The 23,227-nt window shown below is 41.6% G+C and overlaps 1 protein-coding gene across 1 annotated transcript; it reads left to right on the top strand.

Moving 5' to 3' along the window:
• The first annotated feature begins 5,669 nt into the window (after window positions 1-5,669).
• LOC133958445 (protocadherin-20) lies at window positions 5,670-9,945 on the top strand. The gene is given in 2 exon segments (XM_062393238.1): window positions 5,670-5,858; window positions 6,249-9,945. Coding segments are annotated over 2 exon segments (2,811 nt in total). The 3' UTR covers window positions 8,871-9,945.
• The last annotated feature ends 13,282 nt before the right edge of the window (window positions 9,946-23,227 follow it).

A 23,227-nucleotide genomic window follows, 5' to 3' on the forward strand; every position in this document is an offset into this window, starting at 1 on the left:
TTCCTCTTTTACACTGGAGCATTATTTTATTAACAGATTTGAGTTCCTGTTTCCTTTAGCCGTTCCCCATTTCCTTCTCATTATCTGCAGACTGTAATCCTGCTGCTCAATCATGGAGGAAATTAATGTAATCACTGGGCACAAATTAATATTTGAAACCAAAACACACACGTGGCTTATTCACTCAAACCTGCAGTGTGTGTACCTGCTGCTATTTATCTTCTTGTTTCCCTGCACCTTTTCTTCTGTTGTTTATTGGTTTTCATCTGAGGCACTGTTGTGATGGGAAAGAAACTTCCTCCAATTGTTTTTTCTCCTTTTGGCGAAAAAACACTTCCCAGGGTTTTTTTATGAAAGTATACAGGAATATACTTGAATACTGCAGTTTAATTGAGATTATGACAGCTTCACTGTGGCTCACACTGCTGCAATACACGTAAATAATTATGTCAGCAGCCGAACACTTTGGATTCCACATCGCAAATTGTGTCTGTGTTGTGGATCTACGGAGGTGTTGTCACGTCTCTTCACAGTAACAGTAAAACCAGAGGAACACAACAACACAAACGAGTCTGTTACCTGAAAAGTAATTGCAGGACTTAGGTTTTGGGTTATGTAAGTATCAGAAGTTGCTATATGATTGTTTTCTATCGGTGACTTGTTCCCACTTGGAAACTATATTTTATTCCTTAATTGATGTACTCAAAAAGCTCAAATTGAGGCTTTGAAGTAGCCTCAGTGTTAGCAGGCAGAAACAAGAGCCTGTGGTGGGCCAATCGATAGAAACTTCATTACTTGGAAGCCCGGCTAGTAATCTCCTTGGCTGCAGCTGTGAGGAGGGGGCGGGGGGGGGGGGGGGGGGGGCATACATTCTACCACAGCACCTGTTCTCAGTGATAAATCCAGCCTCCACCTGCAGAGGCACAAACGCACACAAACACACAACGCCGAGGCTCAACACACTCGGACAGTCCTAACCATCCCTCTCCCTCTGTCCGTCAAGAACGGGCTCACAAGGTTTTTCATGTTATTGTACACTCGCTCCCCGCTCCTGTCTCGCCCCTCCAGATGAGCTTTCGCACATTTGTGCCAGGATGCATCTTTAGCAGCTGACAAGAGCAGAAAGAGAGAAAACTGATGGGGGGGGGGGGGTCCAGCAGCAGCAGGGGAGAGGAGCAGCAGGGGACGTGTGAGGTGAAGAGGAGAACACTCAAGTGTTTTATTTATTTCAGCTCCACAGCCCTATTTGGGTTAAGAAATCGTGTAGTATAATAATATGCTTCATTTTATCACCAAAATTGGTTCCATGACGTCGAGCCACCGACACATTGTTAAAAACAAATGTCCTCTCTATCTTTCTGTCAGTGACAAAATCGTGTCTCTGCAGGAGAGATGAAGAAATAACAAGAAATAAGGACTCAACTCTCACTGTTCAACAAAGGTCAGTGGAAATACAAGTGTGGATGTTTTGGGCCCAAGTAGAAACAGCAAAGAAAGCTGTATGGATTTTGAACACAATGATACTGCACCATTCTAAACTGCCCATGTGTAGTTTGTCTTGTTTTCTGATTTAACCAGTAGGTGGCAGTGACAGAGTTAGAACAGCCATGGCTGATTTTGGACATTTAATGGAAATCAGTTCTTACTTTGTACAGAATTCATTCATTTCATTTTTACATTTTTACGAAAGCAGAACTAATCTTCTCTCCTCCTGTTTTGTGACGACTTCTCGTTATGTCGGAAACACTGAGGCAAGTCCACATGAGAGCTGGGGGGGGGGGGCTGCATTGCTGCTGATGCACACGAGAGTGCATCGAGGTGGAAACGGTTGTTCCATGACAGAAATACAGATACAGAATGTATTGTCTTATTTCCCTTTGTCTGGGCCCATATTGGTGCTAAAGGTCAACACTGGCACTTTGTCAAGAGAGAATATGCTAATCATATGCTAATGACGCCCATTACACTGTACATCCACGTATTCAAAAAGTAAAGCAGAAGGGATTTCTGCCCTGTTGAATAGACTGAATGGTGCTTTGTGTCTTAAGTGAACTGGAATCTTTGTGCAATCCACAGTGATTTTCCTTTCAAAACACTGGAAATGCAGGTTTGATTAATTCGATGTTAGGGTTAGGGTTAGGGTTAGGGATTTGTATTTGCAGTGTATTGATGATCAGGGATTTTGCAGACTTTAAATGTTGTGATTCACATTTCTGTCCAGAACCAGTGAGTCCAGCTGGCTCGGCCACTAACTGCATCTCCTGGCTTCATTAGTTCATTTGTAATGTGTGAAAGTCACACACAATAGATCACACATCAGTGATTTCAGTAATAGTTCAGCTCCCTGATGTTCTGAAGCATTCGTACAATTAACTCTGATGGGTCCAGAGGGGCAGTGGCGAAGGCAGGTCAGTACAATGAGACTCATCATTCAGTATGTTATTGCCCTGAAGGAAACTTTATTGATTAATGAGTATCCCATGTCATTCTTCATTTTTAATGTTGTTTTAATATGTATATCATTACAGTATATCAGTACAAGTATTTTTCATTTAACCTTTAATTAATCAGAAAGTGAGAGATAGACATATCCCTTCCGCCAGGGAGGAATTAGAAAGTTTCACATAATAAAACGTAACCTAATATAGCATAACATTACATAACATAAGAATATACACGAATCAATTGCAATTAGTTGTGAAAAAATAAAAACATAAAAAGTGAAGGGTCTTGCAATATAAGAGGTATATCAGATTATTGTTAATATAATTATAATTAAATAAAGAGTATATTTTGTTCTGATCCATTCTAGATAGTATCTCCGACAGCTGCCTATGGCATATTAATCAAGTGTTGTCCAATTTTGAAAAAGGAAAATCCACTAATTACTACAATACTCACATATTGAATATATCCTTTTGAGTCACGAGTCCACACTGATCTCAAACGTTGGTTTCGAAGCTGCCGGATCTCGTGACACGATATTTGTGTGTGGTCATATCCGTCTTACTTAACTTCCCTGGTCTCGCAGCTATCAAGATAGCTTAGCAGCACTTTGATTAAAAGACCGGGGTTAACAGGACATCTGGTTGGAAATCTGGCCAGAGATTACGCCCTGCAGCATCATCTTACTCAGACCAGGCTGCAAATTGTGTAATTAAGACAAAAGTATTGCTGCTTCTCGCCTTACTCGACCTTTGAGGTATAGGTTCTTTGTCTGGTAACCGTATTTTACAAAATGTATTCAATGACACATTCTTTCTGGATATTTTATTGCATTTTCACAAGATAAATGAGGGAGTTGGAAACCAGGGCCTTGCAGTCATATGAAACTCTTTCCTGTACCAGCAAGATGTATGATATAATAAAGCAATAATTACATTTTAAACGTAATCACTTTGTATTTTAAAGGATTTCAGGTCAGAGAACATTACTTTTGTGAAATGTTCCCTGTTTTTCCAGCCTGATGTTATGACACTGAGACGAGTGAGATGACAGCCACCAGGCGCAGAGATCATGGTATCAGGTGAACTGACACACAACAACACGGGCCTTTGTGTTGCAGCTCCTTGTAATGCACCTCTTCAAGGTAAGTAATTTAAAGCCAACGCTGGGCCTGTATCTGCTGACCTGCTCATCCTATGTTTTCTAACGCAGGGTTTTTTGCATGCACCATAATTCTGGCCCACGCAAGAGTTTCTGAAAGGATTCAAAGATGTATCTCCAATCTTTTGTCACATGTGTTGCTGCTTTGAACAAACATCAAAGATACTTGAACACATTTTAACCGTATGGTCCCAGATGACTACAACCAACTGTTATGTATTTATTCTCCTTGAGGAATCCCCTTTCCCAAGTTGTGAATTCATCGTTTCAACGTGTTCATGTGATCTGAGTTTGATGGGTTGTTGGAAAAACATGGAGGCTGTGAAAAAATTGTGTTGTGTTATTTGATCAGAGCGTTTCAACAACACCTCAAATTAATATTTGCATGATAATGACGACAAAGAAAAAGCATTTGGCAAAAGCATCTTTTAAAACTACTCACGTTAGCATCACAACAGTGACAAGTGTAACATACTTTGACACTAGAAGCTGCTATCTAGAGCTGATTGTAAAAAGATGCTAATTGGTTTGTAGGTCAGGATGTCAGCAACTCTGCAACTCGTGTACCAAAACGTTTGTTGACTTTCCAAGTTGTTGCGACTGGGTTTAGATTTTTTCCAGCAGGGAACTAATATTGCCAGTTATTCCAGCACCACATGAGCATACCATAATAATTTTAATGACAAAATAGAATAAGACAAATGTAAATGACATAAATATAAAATAATAAAATAAAAATGTTCACCCCTCCAACCTCCCCCATCTAAGCACATAGTAAGACAACTGAGAAAGCGCTATCGCAAGTCTCATAATTTTGAAATGAGGAAACACCAAAGGTATGTAAAGAGAGTTAAAATTATCAAAATAATGCTAAAAGAGAGATTAAAAGGATAAAGACAAAATCTATTTCTAATAGAGGAATCAGTAAAATCAGAAACAATTCAGAAAAAATATATTAGTAACATTTTTGACTAAATAAATGGGATAGAATAAAATGGTGTATCATTAAAATTAAAAGATAAATAAATTAACAGACATAGGCAGGTCTTGCATCCGCCCTTTGAAAATATCCAGGTGTGGGATATGTACAGTGTAATCCATAGTAATAAACAGTATATTTATATCACATAAATATATTTTATATCTTACAAAGTGCCTCATAAAACTACTTGGAATTGTGCCAGTTTCCCTCCTCCCCCAAAATAGGAAAGAAATGAAGTGTATTATTGAGTTCTCTGTATCGGCCGTCCGCTGGACCCTCGTGATGAGGCGTGACAGCAAAGACCTGACAAAATGAAACTGTCTGATCGTCTCAATCCACTCTTCTTCTTCTTCTTCTCTTTTTTTTTCCAGAGAACTTCAATCACTCAATTTCTCTGAGTCTCTCAGTCTGTTTCCAATCCCGGCAAAACAGCTGGCCCCGGCATTTAGAACACATGGGGATTATGGGGTTGATTTAGTTAAAGGCTCAATCCAGAATCAGACCATTGCTACACTTATGATGACGAGATCACCTCGCTGTCGGATATTTTCATTCTGATTTCATGCATTTACAGTAGAGAAAGCTTATCTATCTACCTACATGTCTGTTGGGAGTCAAAAGTCAAAGTTCAGGATTTGAGAGAAACATTATGTCTGTCAATGCATCATGACACGTGTGCTTTTATTCATCTTGTGTGAGTATTTTTTTTCCACTAGGGTTTTTTAACTAAGGCTGGATTAAAGTAATCTCTGTGGCTGTGAATATTTTACATCTTGTTTGGTCTCTTGTGTCATTATGAGCTCAGTTAATGATCAGCTGCTTTCATTTAAACACTGGAATCCATAGTATGCTGCTGCTAAAGACAACAAAGGTGTGTATAAATACTCCAGGTGTGAGTGTGCTTGTGTGTGTGTGTGTGTGTGTTTATGTGTGTGTGTGTGTGTCAATGTGCTCTGCCAGGGTGCGTGTTCAAAATTAAATCTGTGAAATGAAGTAAACATCCTAGTGCCCGCTGGCCTCTCATTGGCTAGGACCAGAAGCTGATTTGCATCTGGTGGGAGTGTCCTGAGCCAGCACTGGGATGAATGACTTGTTCAAGTCAGATAGCAATAAGGCTTAGAGCTCAGCAGAGGTCCGCACTGCTCAGCACTCAAAATGCCTGGGTTACTCAAACTGCCTCTTTCACTTCTGTAAGTGGGAAGAGCCGCACCGGGACAAAAACATGATCGACAGCCGACACCACGGTCTTAGAAAAAGAGGAGGACTATGGGTAAGTCTCATGATAATTCAATTTACACACAAACGTCACTTTAACAAGTAGCTTTTATGATGCTGCCAACCAGGCCCTCTCTGTACTCCACTCTTTTTACTCTCATGTCTTTTGATCAATGATTTAAACTTGTGTAAAAGTAACTTAAGGTTCATAACAAATTGAACTTCATGTCTGGCTGAATGATTATTGTAAAGCGAGCTACACTGAGTGTCATGATTACAATTCACACGGTGGTCGCCTAGTGTCCGCCGAGCTCTGCATCTTCTATTATCACTAAAAAAAAATGTTCACACTGAATAATACAACATTAGTGCTGCCTCATTTAGCAGACCTCATTCTGCAACCCTCTCATTAAACTGTGTTATCTTTTACTGTCTTGTATTACAGGGATTGTGCGTCCTCTTGCTTTACACCAGCCCTCTCTCCTGTTTTGCACATTTCAGCCAAGCGAAAGAGCTCATCTATAAGATAAAGGAGGGATTACCCAGAGGGACCTTCATAGGAGCCATCGGAGTAGACTTAAATTTGGATTTTTCCGTTGAGCCCCCCTTTTTATTCAATCTCCCACAAAAGAAGGTCAGTGGACAGTACGTGAATCTGAATAATACCACCGGAGAGCTTTACACATCTGCTACAGAGATCGACAGGGAGACCCTCTGTCCTGATAACTCCGAGGGACGGGGATGCGTCCTGTCGCTGGATGTGTTTGTGTTGCCTCAGCAGCACTTTCAGCTCATCAAAGTCAAGATCGTCATCGAGGATGTGAACGACAACAGGCCAAAGTTCCCCACGGATGAGATCTTCTTGTCTGTCCCCGAAAACACACAGATTAACGCTCGCTATGCAGTGGAGCAGTCTGCGATGGACCCGGACCTGGGCGCTCACGGAGTGCAGACCTACTGGCTGGTTAACGACTTTGGCGTGTTCACCCTGGACGTTGAGGAGAACGAGGGGGGGGAGCTGACACCTTTCCTCATCGTGACAGAAGCCTTGGACAGAGAGACACAGGCTGAATACATAACGGATATCATCGCAGAGGATGGCGGGACCCCTCCTCTTCTCGGCGCTGCTACTTTAAAGATTGTCATCACAGATGTGAACGATAACTGCCCCCAATTCACAGAGTCGCATATTAATATCACTCTGCATGGTAACACCAGCAAAGGGGCCCATTTGGCACGTTTGCACGCTTTTGACCCTGACCTTGGTGCTAATGCTCAGATCAGCTACGCTTACAGCGAACGTGTGCCAAGGGACACCAGGAGCTTGTTCCATTTGGACAGAATCACAGGGGTGATCAAGCTTGCAGGGAAAATAGACACTGTCACAACCACCTTTTACAAACTCACGGTTCTGGCTAATGGACCTGGCTGTATCCCTGCTGTTGCCTCTGTCACTGTCCATATCATCAAAGTTGTGACCGGACCCCCTGCTGTCATACCCCGGTACATCGCACCAGAAAAGGATGGAGTGGTGACATTAAAGGAGTCTGAGCCAGTGTTTTCTCCAATTGCTTTTTTTACTGTTAAAAACATTGATTTGAACCAAAGGGTGGACTGTCTCCTGGAAGGGACTGGTCCCTTCAGACTGGGCCCCTATCAGCAGTTCAAAAACGAATACCTGCTGGAGACTACAGAGCCACTGGACTATGAAAAGATACAGGAGTACGAACTGATTGTGGTTGCTAAGAATACTGGAGGGCTTGTCATCAAGACCTTCCTCAAGGTGCAGGTTTCAGATGAGAACGATAACGCACCAGTGTTCCAGGAGTCTTTGGTGGAAATATCTGTAGAGGAAAACAACGCACCAAACACATTTCTAACACAACTCCAAGCCTCAGACCAGGACAGCGACAGCCGAGGGGAGGTCGTCTACCTCCTTGGAGGTGACACCCCTGGGATCTTTGCTATCGATCGCGTGACAGGAGTCCTGACCGTGACCACATCGCTGGACCGGGAGGAGAAAGAGAAATACCGGTTCATAGTGAGAGCAGTGGATCAGGGGACGCCCAGGAGGGAGTCCATTGCAACTGTGGTGGTGACGGTGCAGGATCGGAACGACAACAGTCCACGCTTCATCAACAAGGACTTTACTTTCTTTGTTCCGGAGAACTTCCCGGGGTACGGTGAGATCGGAGTCCTCTCGGTGACGGATGCTGATGCAGGAGAAAATGGCTGGGTGGCCCTTTCCATCCTGAACGGCAGTGACATCTTCATGATAGACACAGGGCGCGGAGCCCTGAGGGCCAAGACATCAATGGACCGTGAGCAACAAGGGACGTACACATTGTGGATCGAGGCCGCTGATGGTGGAGAACCCGCACTTTCCTGTGTCACCATGGTGACCGTTTTGTTGTTGGATGTAAATGACAACCCACCCATTGTCCTCTTTCCTCAGTCCAATCAGTCCTACATGCTAGTGCTCCCGAATACATTACCGGGAACATCGATCACAGAGGTGTATGCCGTGGATAAGGATACAGGCATGAACGCTGTGATCGCCTATAGTATTGTTAAGAGGAAAGGTGGCGAGCCAGGGTCCTTCGCCATCGACCAAGAAACAGGAAATATCACATTAAAGAGGGAACTCAGCAACAGGGGCCTCTACAGCCTTCTGGTGAAGGTCAGTGATCATGGTCAGCCTGAACCGCTTTACTCAACAGTAATGGTCAACTTCTTTGTCAATGAAACAGTGAGCAATGAGAGTTATATCCAGAGTCTGCTGACCAGGGAGGCTGACATAGAGATAGAGGAGAGGCCTTGGTACATTGGCCAGATGACAGAGGGGCCTGAGCGGTACGAGCGGTTCCCCTGTCAGCCTGTCCTCATTGTTCTTTCAGTGTCCTGCCTGGGGCTACTCTTCTCCGTCGCTGCTCTGACAGCTTACATATGTTGTAAGAGGTTCAAAAAGCACAGAAAGAAAGTGTCAGAAGTGGAAATACCTTTAAAAATTAAGAAGGACTGCATGCAGGCTGGGAACAGAAAACTCAGGCAAATCTCTAACATCTAATCAGCTGTCCACAAATCCCAAAAAGTACCACCGCTGTTTACAAAAATGTTTACAAAACTCACTGTGAGAAATGTAGTTCTCATACCAACTTGCTCTTTTTGCTTCTGTCACATAAATTCTATTACTGCAAAACATGATTTAAATTTAACGCAATGAGTTTCTGTGAGTAAAACACAGCACACACTGATGCTGTGCTCTCTCTCCTGCTTCTGATCACGTCTATGAACGCAGACACTTGTGTGTCAGGAAACCAAAGTAAAGTTTAAATTAGTATCGGTGTCAAAGTAATAACAGCTTTATTACATAGTCATGAGAGCAACTCATTAATCTAACGTCCAATGTGTAAATACTGTACAAAATGTTTTACATCTTTATATACAACTTTTGCATTCACGTGACATGGAGAAAAACTGTTCTAGGCACAACAAATATTTCATTGCTTCATCCCTCGATGGTTACCATTACAGTTACAGAGAAGTGATGCTTCTGGAGGCTGGACAATTCTGGAACCTGTGTTTATTTCTAAAATACAGTTCAAATGAAAATTGACTTAATTTGAAAAAAGTCACATATTTCTCACTTGACCAAAAAACCATCAGAAATATTCAATAATAATGAATCAATGTGGTCTCGCTAGTTTTTCTAGAGCTTTCAGTCACATCACACTTCTGTAACGTGGTTGTTTGGGGTTTATATGCATTGCAGAATATACACAATCACAATATGTAATCCATTACAATTTGATCAGGTTTAAAGCTCTGGGGGAAAAAAAACTAGTAAGTGGACCTTAAGTTAAGCTTTTCCTTTTCCTCCAAAGTCTGTGTGATGGCTGAGAGCCCAGGTTCGCAACCAGATGCCCTACTTCCCTCGGAGGCTCACTGACGGTGCACTGTGTGTGAAACCTTTCAGTGCCGTCTCACCGGGGGCACACTCGCACCCTTTCATCACACTGAGGAATTTGAACTGTTTCATCTTTGTCATCTGCTTCGAGTCACGTCCATCACCCTCCTTCATATGACTATGCAGTTCTCAATGTGTCTGTGAAAAAAAGCTGTTTGTGAAAGAAAATCTAACTATTAAAGATGCTTTATTTTTTTTACAAAACACTGTTTTTATTTCTGTACCACCTGTATTTCCTGATGTGCTTTCAAATGGGATGTATCAGAACTAGTTATTTAATACGATTTGAAGATGCAATTTACACCCCCCCCACCCAAAAATTGGTTGAATAAATTTGAACTTCCTTCAGTGATTTATGAATAATCAATTATATTGTAAAAACCAGATCAAAGTGAGACACGATTAAAACTGGTGTAAAGATTAGTAATTGCACCGAAGATGAAGACGAAACAGCCAAAGATCAAATGCCTGAGAGGCTGCGGTGCTGTCATCACCTGCTCAGACAGAGCGAGCTGTTGAGCTAACACCCGGAGTCACTCTATGCTGACACCGACTCGTGTCTGGAACCTTTCAGGTTCAAATCATTTTAGTCCTAACAGGCAGCCTTTCTCAGCCTTTTCGGAGTGCCGCTCACAATCGCTGTTCTCCAAGTGTAATCACAGGTTTCTGAAATATCTGTAATTTCTGCACCAAGAAAGTGTGAAGTGGGTTTTGATGTTGTTTTTTCTTCCACCACGTGAACCTGCTGTGCCCTGTGCTTCACGCAGCGGCTGTTGTTTTAGCCCTGTGCCTGTTTGCATGCCTGCCATGAAAGCTGTGTGGACACAAAGGCTTCAGGTCTCTGTGTACTCCTGTTAACCGGCAACACTCCCAAGTCAGGAACTCACGTGTATTATATATCCTTCGAAACCTGTTCGGGTTTGGCTCTCACAGAACAGGAAGCGTGCAAATATACCAGCGCTGAGACTCTATTCACACTTAGTAGCATTTCATGTTATAATCAGCAATGAAGCCCTGTCATGCAAGCGTAGAGAAACATCGGCAGCTCCAACCAGCTCAGTGTAATCCTGTGGTAATCAACTCTGGCCAAACTGTGCATTACACCAAAAGTAGGCTGAAAGATTTCGTTCATTCATGTGTATGTGCACGGTAATTGTTTTTCTAGAATACCCCCCCCCCCCCCCCCCCCCCAAGTCATGTCTGCTTCATGTCATGGGGAAGTTAGAATATCCCTAAAATCTTGGACAGGTTCAAAGGGCCACTTAGTGGGACATCAATCTGTCTGAGATCTAAAGAACAAACGGTGTGAGAAGGGTGCATTGCTCCAGTGTGTTTGTATGTGTGTGTGCATGTGAAAGAGAGACAAAGTGAGAGAGGGGGGGGGGGAGGCATGCCTTTACTAAGAAACACACTGAGCAGAAAGATGTTCCACATGTCCGAGCTGCCTCTTTGTGGATCTGCATGCAAAAAACTTTTATCTCTGTGTTTCAAAAAAGAATCATCAAGATTAGGTTATCGATGATTCACAAAGATTGACTAAATTGATGATTAGTAAACATATATTTCATAATCATCATTTGAGACTTCCCTGACTTCAGGATTTTGAAATCCTGTGGACTATCAATCAGAACTCTGGGTGTTGTGTTCCATATCTGCCTCCAGTAAATAGATCAGTCCCCAAGGCAACGGCTGATTGCAGCCAAGTGACACAGAATTTAAGAAGATTTCTGCACAATTTTTCATTTGTGTTTTACACTGAGCAAACAGTTACAACACATGATTAATTGCAGTAATAACAACGGAGGTTTTTATTTCACTGTGTCAACTTTTTCACACAATTCCGGACTCTCAACATCTCACTTTCACTCAGGATGTTGAAATAGGAAACACGTCATACAATCCCTGTCGGCCTATTATAGCTCGAACCCAGATGCTATCATGACAGAGCACGCTCCTGTGTGCAATAACAAACATTGGCTTTGCACAAGATTCAGATACCTTCACATTAACAAGGCAAAATAATACTAAATTCCACAATGAAAAAGTATGCTGTTTCTACTTTGATCATTATTTTGGATCCTTGTTTAAATTGTTATTTACAAACTTAGTTGGTGGTTAAAAATAGTTTTGAATAAAGTCTCATGAATCGAATTGTGTGTATCGAAATGTATTTCGATACACATACAGTGGACAAAATAACAGGAACATCTTCTATGTTCTGAAGTGGTGTGATCAACAACTAACAACAAACTTTATATTGAAAAATTCCCCAACAACCAACAATTTTAACATGACTGAGGGTCTAAAGCCATTTAAAAGGTTATCAACAGATTCAGAATCAGATAAGTTTGCACGCACAAGGGCTGTTTCAATGGAGTTTGGGGGCCCTCAGATAAAATAGACCTGGGGGCTCTTCATTGAACCAAACCAACATAAAAAAAAAACACATCATACCAAACAACATCATTCCAGTATCAGTAATTTAGTTAAGTTTATGTTTAACCACCACCAATATCCCAGGCACATTATGTACACACATTTACATGTTCTAGTCTTAAACCTCAAACCTCTTTTGGCAGAATAGGAGCTATCAATAGTTGATGGCATTAAAGAGAAAAACCAGGGTATCACTAAAGCTATTATAATATGAACTGAATGCAACAGGTTTCTACACGAGTTCCATTTGTTTTTAAGTTGTGTCACCTGAGATCACCAAAGTCTTTATACATGTGGGAACCATTAATGAAATTATCCAATTTGTAACACTAAGTGAAGACTTGATGTCGGTGCTAGATGAGAAGTCGATTGATCGTCAAAGTGGTTGCCATCATCTTTAGCAATACATTGAAGTTCTGTACCACAGTGGAATGGAGGTACCCACATATAATACAGTTTGTTTGTATCTGTAGTGACTGATTGAAATCAAATCTGCAGCATGTGTCAGCAGCCCAGGCAGTAACTCCGGTCCTGTACTGTATCGAGCAGCGATTTCATCGAGGCATCCTTCTGTCCAACATTATCCTCCACAGGACCCTTCACCCTCAAACCTTAATTGTTTTTAACCTTCCGGAGTGTCATTTAGCTATGTCTCTGTCTCATTACAAGAATCCTACTCTAAGTTTAACTCACAGGAGCTGGAAACAGCTGGGAAGAGCCGGGGTCACCCAGACTGAGACACTCCGCAGCTTTTCTCCATGACCGATCATCTCCTGTGGCAGTAATCCCGCCGACAGCCAGTCCGCCATCTTCAGACGAGGGCAGAATAGACAGTGGAGGAGTGAATTGGCTTAAGTCAGGATCCACAACTCTTTGTGACCCCGGGGATTAGTCTTACACACTGAATTACTTCATGGAGGTTATTAAAAAGACATACTTCCTAAGCAGAGGAGGTGTTAGGATGGTAAGACGTTGTGCATGGAGGAGCATTGGGGTAGGACTGTGCAATATGTCTGGAAAATATATCAAGATACAAATGTTCACATCAGTCAACATTGAAAATCATCACATCCAGTGTCACAGTATTGTCTCTCTAGTTTAAATCCAGACTGCTCCTGAGTGGAGGTTGTGGTTTTAAAGAAAGACAAACACTTTTTCTATCCAATAACTAATAATAAATTCAATCCAAACTCACTGGACATGCAAACCCATGAACATCAGTGTGATAAGATCTAAAATAAAATGACAGAAAGGAACTTTGTGTATTTTATCTCATCAAACATGGAGGAGGTGGGCTTTATGAACCATACTGCAGCAAGCCACCAGGGGTGCTTCACCAGTCTTGTCGTCCATCTTTATATAGGGTCTGTGTTTGCACAGTGTATAAGCATTATATATATATTGCAATAATTATTGATATTGTTAACTTGCAAATCCAGACATTGAAACATTTTTTTAACTATGTCGTCACTGTCTTGTAGATGTTAAAAATACAGATTATTAATCATTTCTTCAGACTCAAACCAAACACTGGCCCTATGACCTCTCTCTCTCTCTCTCTCTCTCTCTCTCTCTCTCTCTCTCTCTCTCTCTCTCGCTCCCGCTCCCTCTCCCTCTCTCTCTCTCTCTCTCTCTCTCTCTCTCTCTCTCTCTCGCTCTCTCTCTCTCTCTCTCTCTCTCTCTCTCTCCAGGAATGTGGGAAAGTCTTTCTGAAATTACATTAAATTCTTAATGGTGTAGACAGCAAGTAATTACCATCAGCCACAGCCTGATCCTGTTTCCAGATTGGCTTTATTGTTGTGTCCCGGCCTTGAAATCAAATAAATAAAGTCACAAAGAGAGGCCCAGGTTGTGTTACACACATCTGATGAATAGGAGAGGCTACATTTCCCAAGTTATGACATCAAATACGACACCCCCCACCGCTTACACACACACACACACGCACACACACACACACACACATTTTGCCCACCATTTTCAATAATGCATCTTCATACATCCCCCTGCTGAGGACCGCTGCCTTTGATGTGTGAAGCATCTTTTATTTGCTCTGATGCAACAAAATATAATCCATTCGCACTCTTTGGATCCCGCCGTGGATTACGTTACTAATTTCCTTTATTAAATCCTCCCTGTGTGTCTCTCAGCTTCGTCCAGTTTCATCCCAGCAAAACACACGGGGGGGCTTCTAGGGAATAATAGTCACTACAGTTCATATCCCTTTGTTTTCTTTAATATCTTTAAGCCTGCAGTGTTACTAGTTGTGTTGTGTTCACACAGAACAAAATGTGTTTCTTTATTTGAAACTGTTTTGAATCTTTTTTCACATCTGAGAACATGGAATGCTGCTCCTCCTTCGGCTTCAGACCGATTAGCAGTTCACACTCGATGGTGGTAATTAGACCTTTGTGTGTAGTGTTGAAAAACACAGGAGTCTTTCCACAGAAAAACAGTTTGGGCGGAATTTTACATTCCAAACTCACGGCACTTTTAAAGAGTGCGACACAAAATGAACATGAACAGGATTCTGAACAGCAGCTGGAGCCGACAGCAGGATGTGAAGCTACAGATACACTGTTGGTGTGTACTACAGGTGAGTTGCCTCATATGCAAATATGTGCGTGTGAAACCCTGTTGTCATCACTTGAACGAACACGTCCCTCCGTCTCCTCTGGTCTCAAACACTAACACAATATAACAAACACCTTGTCAGTGTTGACACCAGCACACGTTTACAGAAACGTTGATTAATATGTATTGTCTTTATAAATAGTTATAAATTAAGTGAAATTCAAAGGGTTTGGCTGAATCACTTTGGCACAAGTGACAAATACATCTTTCACATTCCTCAGGTGAACTGTAACACAGTCTTCAACACTATTTGTGGGGTTGGCAAAGCTTCTCTGTATTAGGTTTAGTTTAGTTTGAAACATTTGGCTTAAACATCTGCAAGTGTCCTTACACATAAACAGAACACATGTTGAGAGCTGATTTTGACTAAACCTCAGTATATATGTTTCCCCTGAGTCGGACCTTGTCCTGTATTTCTTACAGTAGAGTCACATGTTTAATTTTAATATCCTGGACTCGCTGAGAGTTTTAACGGTCCCATGTTGTAAAAAACAATATCTCCATGTCGTCTTTTATCATAAATGTTATGAGTCTACCATCTGAAGTCTTGTGAAAGACTTGGACCAATTCAAAGATTTTCTGTTGCATAGCCTTTTTAAATTATGGACATTAACCTTGTTTTTCTGTGTTTGTATATTTGTTTGCACTGGGATCTTCGTTTCCTGTTTTATCCTGAAACTCCTTTCCTTGTGTGTCTCTTTGCTGTACTTCCTGTCTCTGTCCTGTTTTCCAGTCTTGTGTTCGCCGGCACCTGCTCCTCATGTGTCTCACCTGTGTTTGATCATCCCTGCCCGCCTTGTGTTTATCGCCTCTGTGCTTCCCTTTGTCAGTGGGTCTGTTTCAGATGCTGTTTCCATTTGTGTGAGCTCTGCTCTCAGGTTTTAAATGTAACTTTTTCACACGGAGACCAAAACACATTCGGGTCCTTTTTGCGAAACCCTCAAAATTAAGGAGTTTTAGGTGTTCGAATATAAAAGTGATGTGAAAGTATCAAAGAGCTCAATCTGAAGGAGAAATGCTTTCAACCTGTATTCAGATTGGACTCTAAAATTAGCCGTCAGTAACTATGTGAATCACCACAGTCAACCACGACTCCTGTGGATATGGTTTCTATGTGTTGGATTGAAATCTGCTTACTTTTATTCAAGATACAAAGGACTTTCTTGTAATCACACTACAATTAAATTGTAAGAGGCCTGTCTCTACAAGATGTATACAATCACACGTATAAGAAACATAAGAAAAACAACAATAATAGCAGTTGGAACTGCATCAGCAACTAAATATTTACAGAAGATAGAATAATTGAAGCCAAGTAACAATTGCAATCTCTTGTTTCGTTTTCTTTCTTTCATTTTCTCCTGTAAGTTACATTTTGTCTTCCTCATTTTGTGGAACTCATGCCAGCATGATGCACACATACAATTCATGAAGGGTAAACAAGTATTTGCTATGACCATGTGTGTGTGTGTGTGTGTGTTTGTGTGTGTGTGTGTGTGTGTGTGTGTGTGTGTGTGTGTGTGTGTGTGTGTGTCTGTGTGACATATGTGTAAAAACCTCCCTCTTCCACTTGCAGAATGCGTTACAAAGGGCTCTACAGGGATGTGCCCTATATGGTCTGGCTGCCCGGCTCTCTGGCAGAGTTAATGGAGTGCCAGAAGAGCGCTTCTTGTTAATATCAGCCACTCATGCATTTCAAGACGCTGTTTCCTCTGTCAAGGGGAACCAAGTCAGCTAACCTAATTTGGTGAAGGAGATGTGCTACAGTTTTTCAGAAGGAAATAACAGCGAATCATCATCGCTCTCATTTGCCCCCTCTGATTGATGCTGATCACTGATCTGGTACATGGTAATTGAAAAGGCATGCCCTGCTTGGAAGTGGGTATATGAGCAGAGGGAGAGGTCTGCCTGCACACACACACACACACACACACACACTTTGGAGTGCACCGCCACTGGGTTAATTTGACATGCTTAAAATCTCACGCTAACTTCCTTATACTAATTTCATTAGAGGTAATGAAGGAATTGTTGTTAAGACACAAAATTCAGTGGAGGGAAGAGGCCTGGAACACTCAGTGGAAAAAAGGGGGGGGGGGGGGGGGGGACAACTGAATCCCTCTGCACTGCCCCTGGTTTCTGACCTGACAGCCACAGGCAAAGCCACAGAGGAGACAAGGACAGTCGGAGACAGAAAGACGGACAAAGAGGCGGTGGTAAATTGTAGCGGGGAGGTTGAGTAAAGGACAGAGGGACACGAATAGGAACAGGTGGGCAGACAGATAAGAGAGATCAGGACACAACTTGCTGGGTCTCAGGTTTTCCCGTTAGGGGGCCAACGCTCGTCTGCCATATGGCTCGAGTTCGGCCGAGGCTGTGTTCACTCGTGGAACCTGAGGTGTTCTTCACGAGGGTCTGTTTCATCTTTGTTTCTCATTTGAACAGAAAACCTGGAGGATGAGAGGAAACGCTCTTTATCAGGTTCATTTATAGATATGTAATGGGATTCATTTTATACATGTGTGTGTCCTCTATTTCTCTTTTTTCCCTTGCATGTTTTCTACATATAATTTCCTATGATAACAGATACTGACTGGCCGGATGCATTGGCGTGACACAGAAATAAGTATATACATGTTTGCATGTAAACACACTTTACTGTAATAGGGTTTTTTGTCAGGAATTCGAATGATTCATTTATGTTCTCTCAACTACAAACTGGTAAGTGAGAGGCAGCTGGAACTGGGTATCGATGTCACATGCTTCGGATGTCAAACCATCCCAGAGTGTTTTTAAAACAAACTGATGTTACTTGAGCCTCTGTCTTCACACAGTCCTCAGGTTGTCTCGAGAAGTATTACATAAAACTAAATAATATATGAAGTCCTTCAGCAGATCATCTTAATACAAAGAAGAGTATCAACTTTTATTTTAAAGTATCAGGTCATTTTTCACAGGTTGCTCGGGGCAAAAAGTGAGTTTGTTGGTGGCATGACCCTCAAATTCACCTTGTATCTCTTTGTTGGCGAAATACCCCCATCACACAGTGCCATGAGCATCCTAATGAGATAGAGGTATAAATACATGTAACAGGTCTGGAGGAATCCAACTGATAGTTATTTTGTTTTCACGCTTGGCTGCTCTGTTATATTTGACGATGTGCTACTACAGCAAAGCCACTCACTCGTGTTAAGGGATAGAATAGGAGTGTATGAGAATAGATGGTGGTGCTGGGTTTGAACCTACCGGACGACCGGGGCCTCTCCGTGGGGAGCTTGCATGTAGCGTGTTGCAGGTTTTCTCCAGGCACTGCATTTATTTTTACTGTCTGAAGAGCCCCAGCTGTGAAATATGATTTGTCCGGGGAGTAGCCAACAACTCAGCGGGGCTCCAGCCCCCCCTGGAACCCTCAGAGGATGAGTGGTATAGATAATGGATGGTTAGTACCATATAAAGCAAATACTGAGGCCTTATTACTTTGAGAATAAACCCATTGGTGTGTTTTATTAGTATTTGTAGCCGGGACTATTTCTATTCACTTGATGTGGTTATTAGCCCATGTAGATGTTTTACTTTTTCATCCTGTAGATTCCATGTTTTATTTTCTATGAATCTGCCCTCCACAGACACCTTTGCCCTTTGCCACCCATTTCAAAATAGTCTGGTATAATCCATATAACCACACACAGGAAGAACTGAATAACTCTCCATGATATATAAGCCTCTTAGGGGAGAAAAAGCCTTATGGCGCTCATCATCTCTGTTGATCATGAGTTTGTAGCCGGAATACAAATCTCTGTCCACAGGTTAATCTCAGGATTTATGGGATTTTCGATACTTCATCAAATTTATTTGCGATGAGCAGACATAACACATCTGACCCTAATTTGTTGTGTTGAGCTTGTGAGGTAAGTGTGTTTGTGCGTGTGTGTGTGTATGTTTATATATATATAAACCTTGCTCAATTGATTGATGATTTGTTATGCCAAAACATATTATGATTTAAAAAGAAATGGGTATGATATTGTCGTAAATTCAGCTAAAGGAACTTTCTAACATGGTCATATATCATGATGGCATGCTATCATCTTAAGTTACTGGATTCTGAAGTTTCAGGCTTTGTAAATGCTATTTCATGTTTTGGGGTTATTTCTCCCCCTCCTTGGAATGATCTTTGACCTATGGGGAAGTATCTGACCTGCTAAGGGAGGGGCAAAGATCTAGCGGGTGACTGGAACTTAAAGTTACTAAACACATGTCCAAATTTAGGCATAGACCCTATGTGCTACGTCATTTGATCTATAGTTTTGTTTGCAACACCTTGCCTTGCAGAGGCGAGCCAGATTTTCACTATCTGGCCTTTGTGATTTCTTCGAGCATACCATGGAGTCCGTCTGACCTGTATACTCTTGTGTAATAAATATTATACTTGTAAGTACTGGGTCCTCTGAGAATTCATTCAACACGACCTCGACAAGACTCTGCTGCCTGAAAGATACGACAATATCATAATACTGGCAGATTTTAGAAATTTACCTTATTGTATTTAAGGAATCATAAGTCACTGTTGCAACCTATTAGATATATGAATAAAAAAGACTATTCGGTAAACCCTATCTTCAAATTGTTTCATAAAATAATATCAAAGATGAAGTGAAGCATCATTTTCTACTGTTAAAACCAGTGAGTTCAAGTCACCATAAAGAAAATAACAATTTCCAAGAAAAGGAGCCACAAAGCCAAAACAGACCACTTGCCTTCTGGGTCAAAAGGAGATCCGTGCATCACAGTTCACTACGTCCACAACATAAAGTACAGCAAGGCCCTCATTAGGAAAGTCATGGGACCAGAGACTGAAGACATAACACAAGCCCAAGTTACTGTTTTGTCATCTAGTGAGGCTGAACGACCGGGTGGTCTTTCACGCTTTCTCTGTTTTGCAGAAAACCTTTTTCATATCTCTTCTTATTGAGGCAGCGGAGTGACATCACATCACATTAATACATAATGACATTAAAACCTCCATGAAATTAACAGGACATTTCCCCCGTTCTAATTGTGTCCTTGTGGTATTTGTTAATTTATCTATTTTTATTTGCTACATACAGTGTTTATAAAAGAAAAAGTCCTTAACACATATAATCCACCTTTTTCTCTTTCTCTAACACAACAGTTGGATGACTCACCCTGCACTAGGAGGCTTCTAATAATTTTCCATCCAATAAAAAAGCTTTCAAGAACATTTTGAACTTCCTTTCCCAAAACTCTTCTCTACATTTTCAATAATCAATTTTGAGATGCTGCTACTGTCAACTTTGGCGGGGGGGGGGGGGGCTCCTGAAAATGCAAATCAATATCTGCAACAATTGTCCCAGTAGTCTGTGATACAGAATCAAAGACAAGGTCTATCAAATTGGTCTTTAGGTTTAAATCAACTATTCAAGTGCTAGAATATGTAAATGTTTATTAAGTATGCATTAATATAATATATGCTTTTATATTCTTTAGCAGTGGAGCCTAACCCTGACTGAGCAGTGCGGCTGTGTAGAGGGATTCGAACTGTGCCCACGCTCTTCATCTTCCTTCTTTTTCTTGTTCACAATTTTTAATGAGGTACAAGTTACAGACTCATACATCTTCCCAACTCTTCATGATTAATCTGGTGTTTGTGGATTAATGGAAATATTTCCTCATACTTGTGTAGCAAACAGCTCATCTGGACAGAGATTACAAAAATAAAGCCACTAAGAGCAGAAAAGGGGGGGGGGGAATCTAATTTGAAAAATGTAATCTTGTTTGGTTTACTAACTATACTATTAGCAAGAGAAATGATGCCATTTAGCTCAGCTGTTTGGATTTGTAGCATAGTCAAATAGAGTTTGGTTATATTATGTCATTTTGATTTAACAATGTTCCAGCAAAGAGGGGGGGAATAGAGGATTCAAACTTGCTTTATACCTCCAGCATTTGTAAATGCAACAAACCAAAACACCTCAGAACGTCTGGGTGACGAATCGCAGCCAACACTTTCCTGTGATGCACCGAAAACACTCTCCCTCGAGGTCTGACACTAAACAGAACAACATGTCTCCCTGCTACGGGAAGAATGTTGAGCCAGATGTTTCGATGCCTTTGATCGGCTAATTCAGTCGGCGACCGGTCAGTTGTGTTTTTGTCTGATGTTACCACTGTCTCTGCCAGGAGCAACCAGATGCTCATACCAGAAGCTTTGCTCTTTAAAGGGGTTTTTTAACGGGGGAACTGGACCCAGGACAAAGGACAGCGAACAAACTGTATTAGACGCAGATGATGTGTGCAGCAGCCGGATCAAAGAGTGACCCCAAGGCACGCTGGAGGAGCACATGTGTGAGATGGTTGTACACAGGTAGCACCGGTTGTTTGCGGTTGTTTATTCAGTTCAAACTAGTTTCAAAGCAACAACAGACGAGCACTCTGTGGAGCCCAGACCTCCGCCAAGGTCGAACGGTCCTGCTCATGATCGTCTAGTTCTTATAAGAGGATTATCATATAATAGAAAAAGAAGATTTATTTGTCACAAATCAATATCTGCAACAATTGTCCCGATAGTTTGTGATGCAGAAACAGAGACAAGGTCTATCAAATTGGTCTTTAGGTTTAAACTGTGTAACTATTCAAATGCTAGAATATGTAAATATATATTCAGTATGCATTAATATTATATATTGTATTTATATTCTTTAGCAGTGCAGCCTAACCCTGACTGAGCAGTGCGGCTGTGTAGAGGGATTCTAACTGTGGCCACCCTCTTCATCTGTCTTAAAATATAGTTAAAGACAGATCAATATATTCCTGGATCCTCCCCTTAGTCCACATCCGCACCAACATGTAAAGGGCTCTTTCCGTAGACTGAATAAGAAAACGGATGACGCCTTTTCACTTCCTCCCTCAATTCAGGACTGGAGCCAAAACGTCTGCTTACCATCTTGTGCATTTGGAGCCAGGGTGTGCACGGTAGTGATCGGGGGATGGAGCCACAGAAGCAACGTCCCACCGATCACACACTCTCGACCAATCCTGGGACAATCTCAGCTGTCAACCAGGACATTCCAGCTAAATTTTATACTAATTACAGCCAAACTTATCAGACAAAAGACGGACAAACATCAGTGTGATAAGAGCTTTCTGAAATGACAGAAACCACCTTTGAGAAAAAATGGATTAGACGTTTTCTTTGAGTATCTAGCTTGGTTCATGTCCAATCCACTAACATGGGGAAGGCAGCCTTCATGATCTTTAATGCAGCCGGCCACAAGGGATACGATCGAGATGCTCTGGAGAAGGCATGTGGTCCATTTTTATATTCAGTCCATGGTTCTTCCCAGGTCAGAAGCATTATCCTTCCGAGAAATAAACAAACAAACTTACCGGCGACAACCGAGGGTAACAAAAGAGAAAAACAGCAACAATACCTTGAATGCTGTCTGGCTTGTTTTGTTTAGGAAGGTCTTGTGGGTTCGGCGACACACAGATGACCTAATGAAAATCTCCCAGGTCATTGTTTGTAAGTGGCAATCGAAAAAACACAAAAACAAAGGCAGCTGGACAGTTTGGACTCAATGGTTCTTCATCCTCAGGTGCAGCCATTAGGTGCAACTGGACAGGCTCCATAACAGTGACTGAGAGGTGCTTAACTCCATGTTTGCTTTGCAGCACAGACCCATATGTGTTAATGGTAAAGATCAATATACCCGGCTGCTGACCCATCATTCACCCGAGTCCATACTGTCTCCGGTCAAACTAACTGGCCCCGTTTGACCATTATACTGTGATGTGTTATGAGTAGCACAAGGGCTGCTTGGCAACCACTGCTGGCAGGATGTTTGAGGAATGACCCATGTAGGCCATGGTCTGCTGCACACTGAAAACAGCCATTACCACTGACAAGCAGCACCTATCGTGCTCATTAAGGGTTGAGCCTCTCAACTGAAGTTCAGGCAATAACAGAAGCGTGAGGTTTGGCCAGACTTCCCTTTTAGTGAGCGTTGTTTCATGAATGCGAGTTATTTTGATCAAATGAGCATCGTTTAGTCTCTTGCAAGTTAATTTGAGCATAGACGCAATATTTATAGGGATAATAATGACTAAAACATAATTAAATTATATTAAAAAATTTAAAATTTTGCAGTTTCCTACAGCAAACGTGATAAATATGCGTCAATATCAGTGGGAGTTCTACATATTTTAGCGAGTTATGTAAAGCTGTATGAACAAAATGAAAAAATAGACTCTAAGGAAAAATCTGTTATCTGGATTAATCCTGTGTGGTTGCAAAAATGGGTCCTCCGATACCATCAGAGGGTTTTTAGCTCATTCAATTTGAGCTATTTGTTTATCTGTCACACACA

This window comes from Platichthys flesus, chromosome 1 (genome assembly GCF_949316205.1).
Source record: "Platichthys flesus chromosome 1, fPlaFle2.1, whole genome shotgun sequence".
NCBI lineage: Eukaryota > Metazoa > Chordata > Actinopteri > Pleuronectiformes > Pleuronectidae > Platichthys > Platichthys flesus.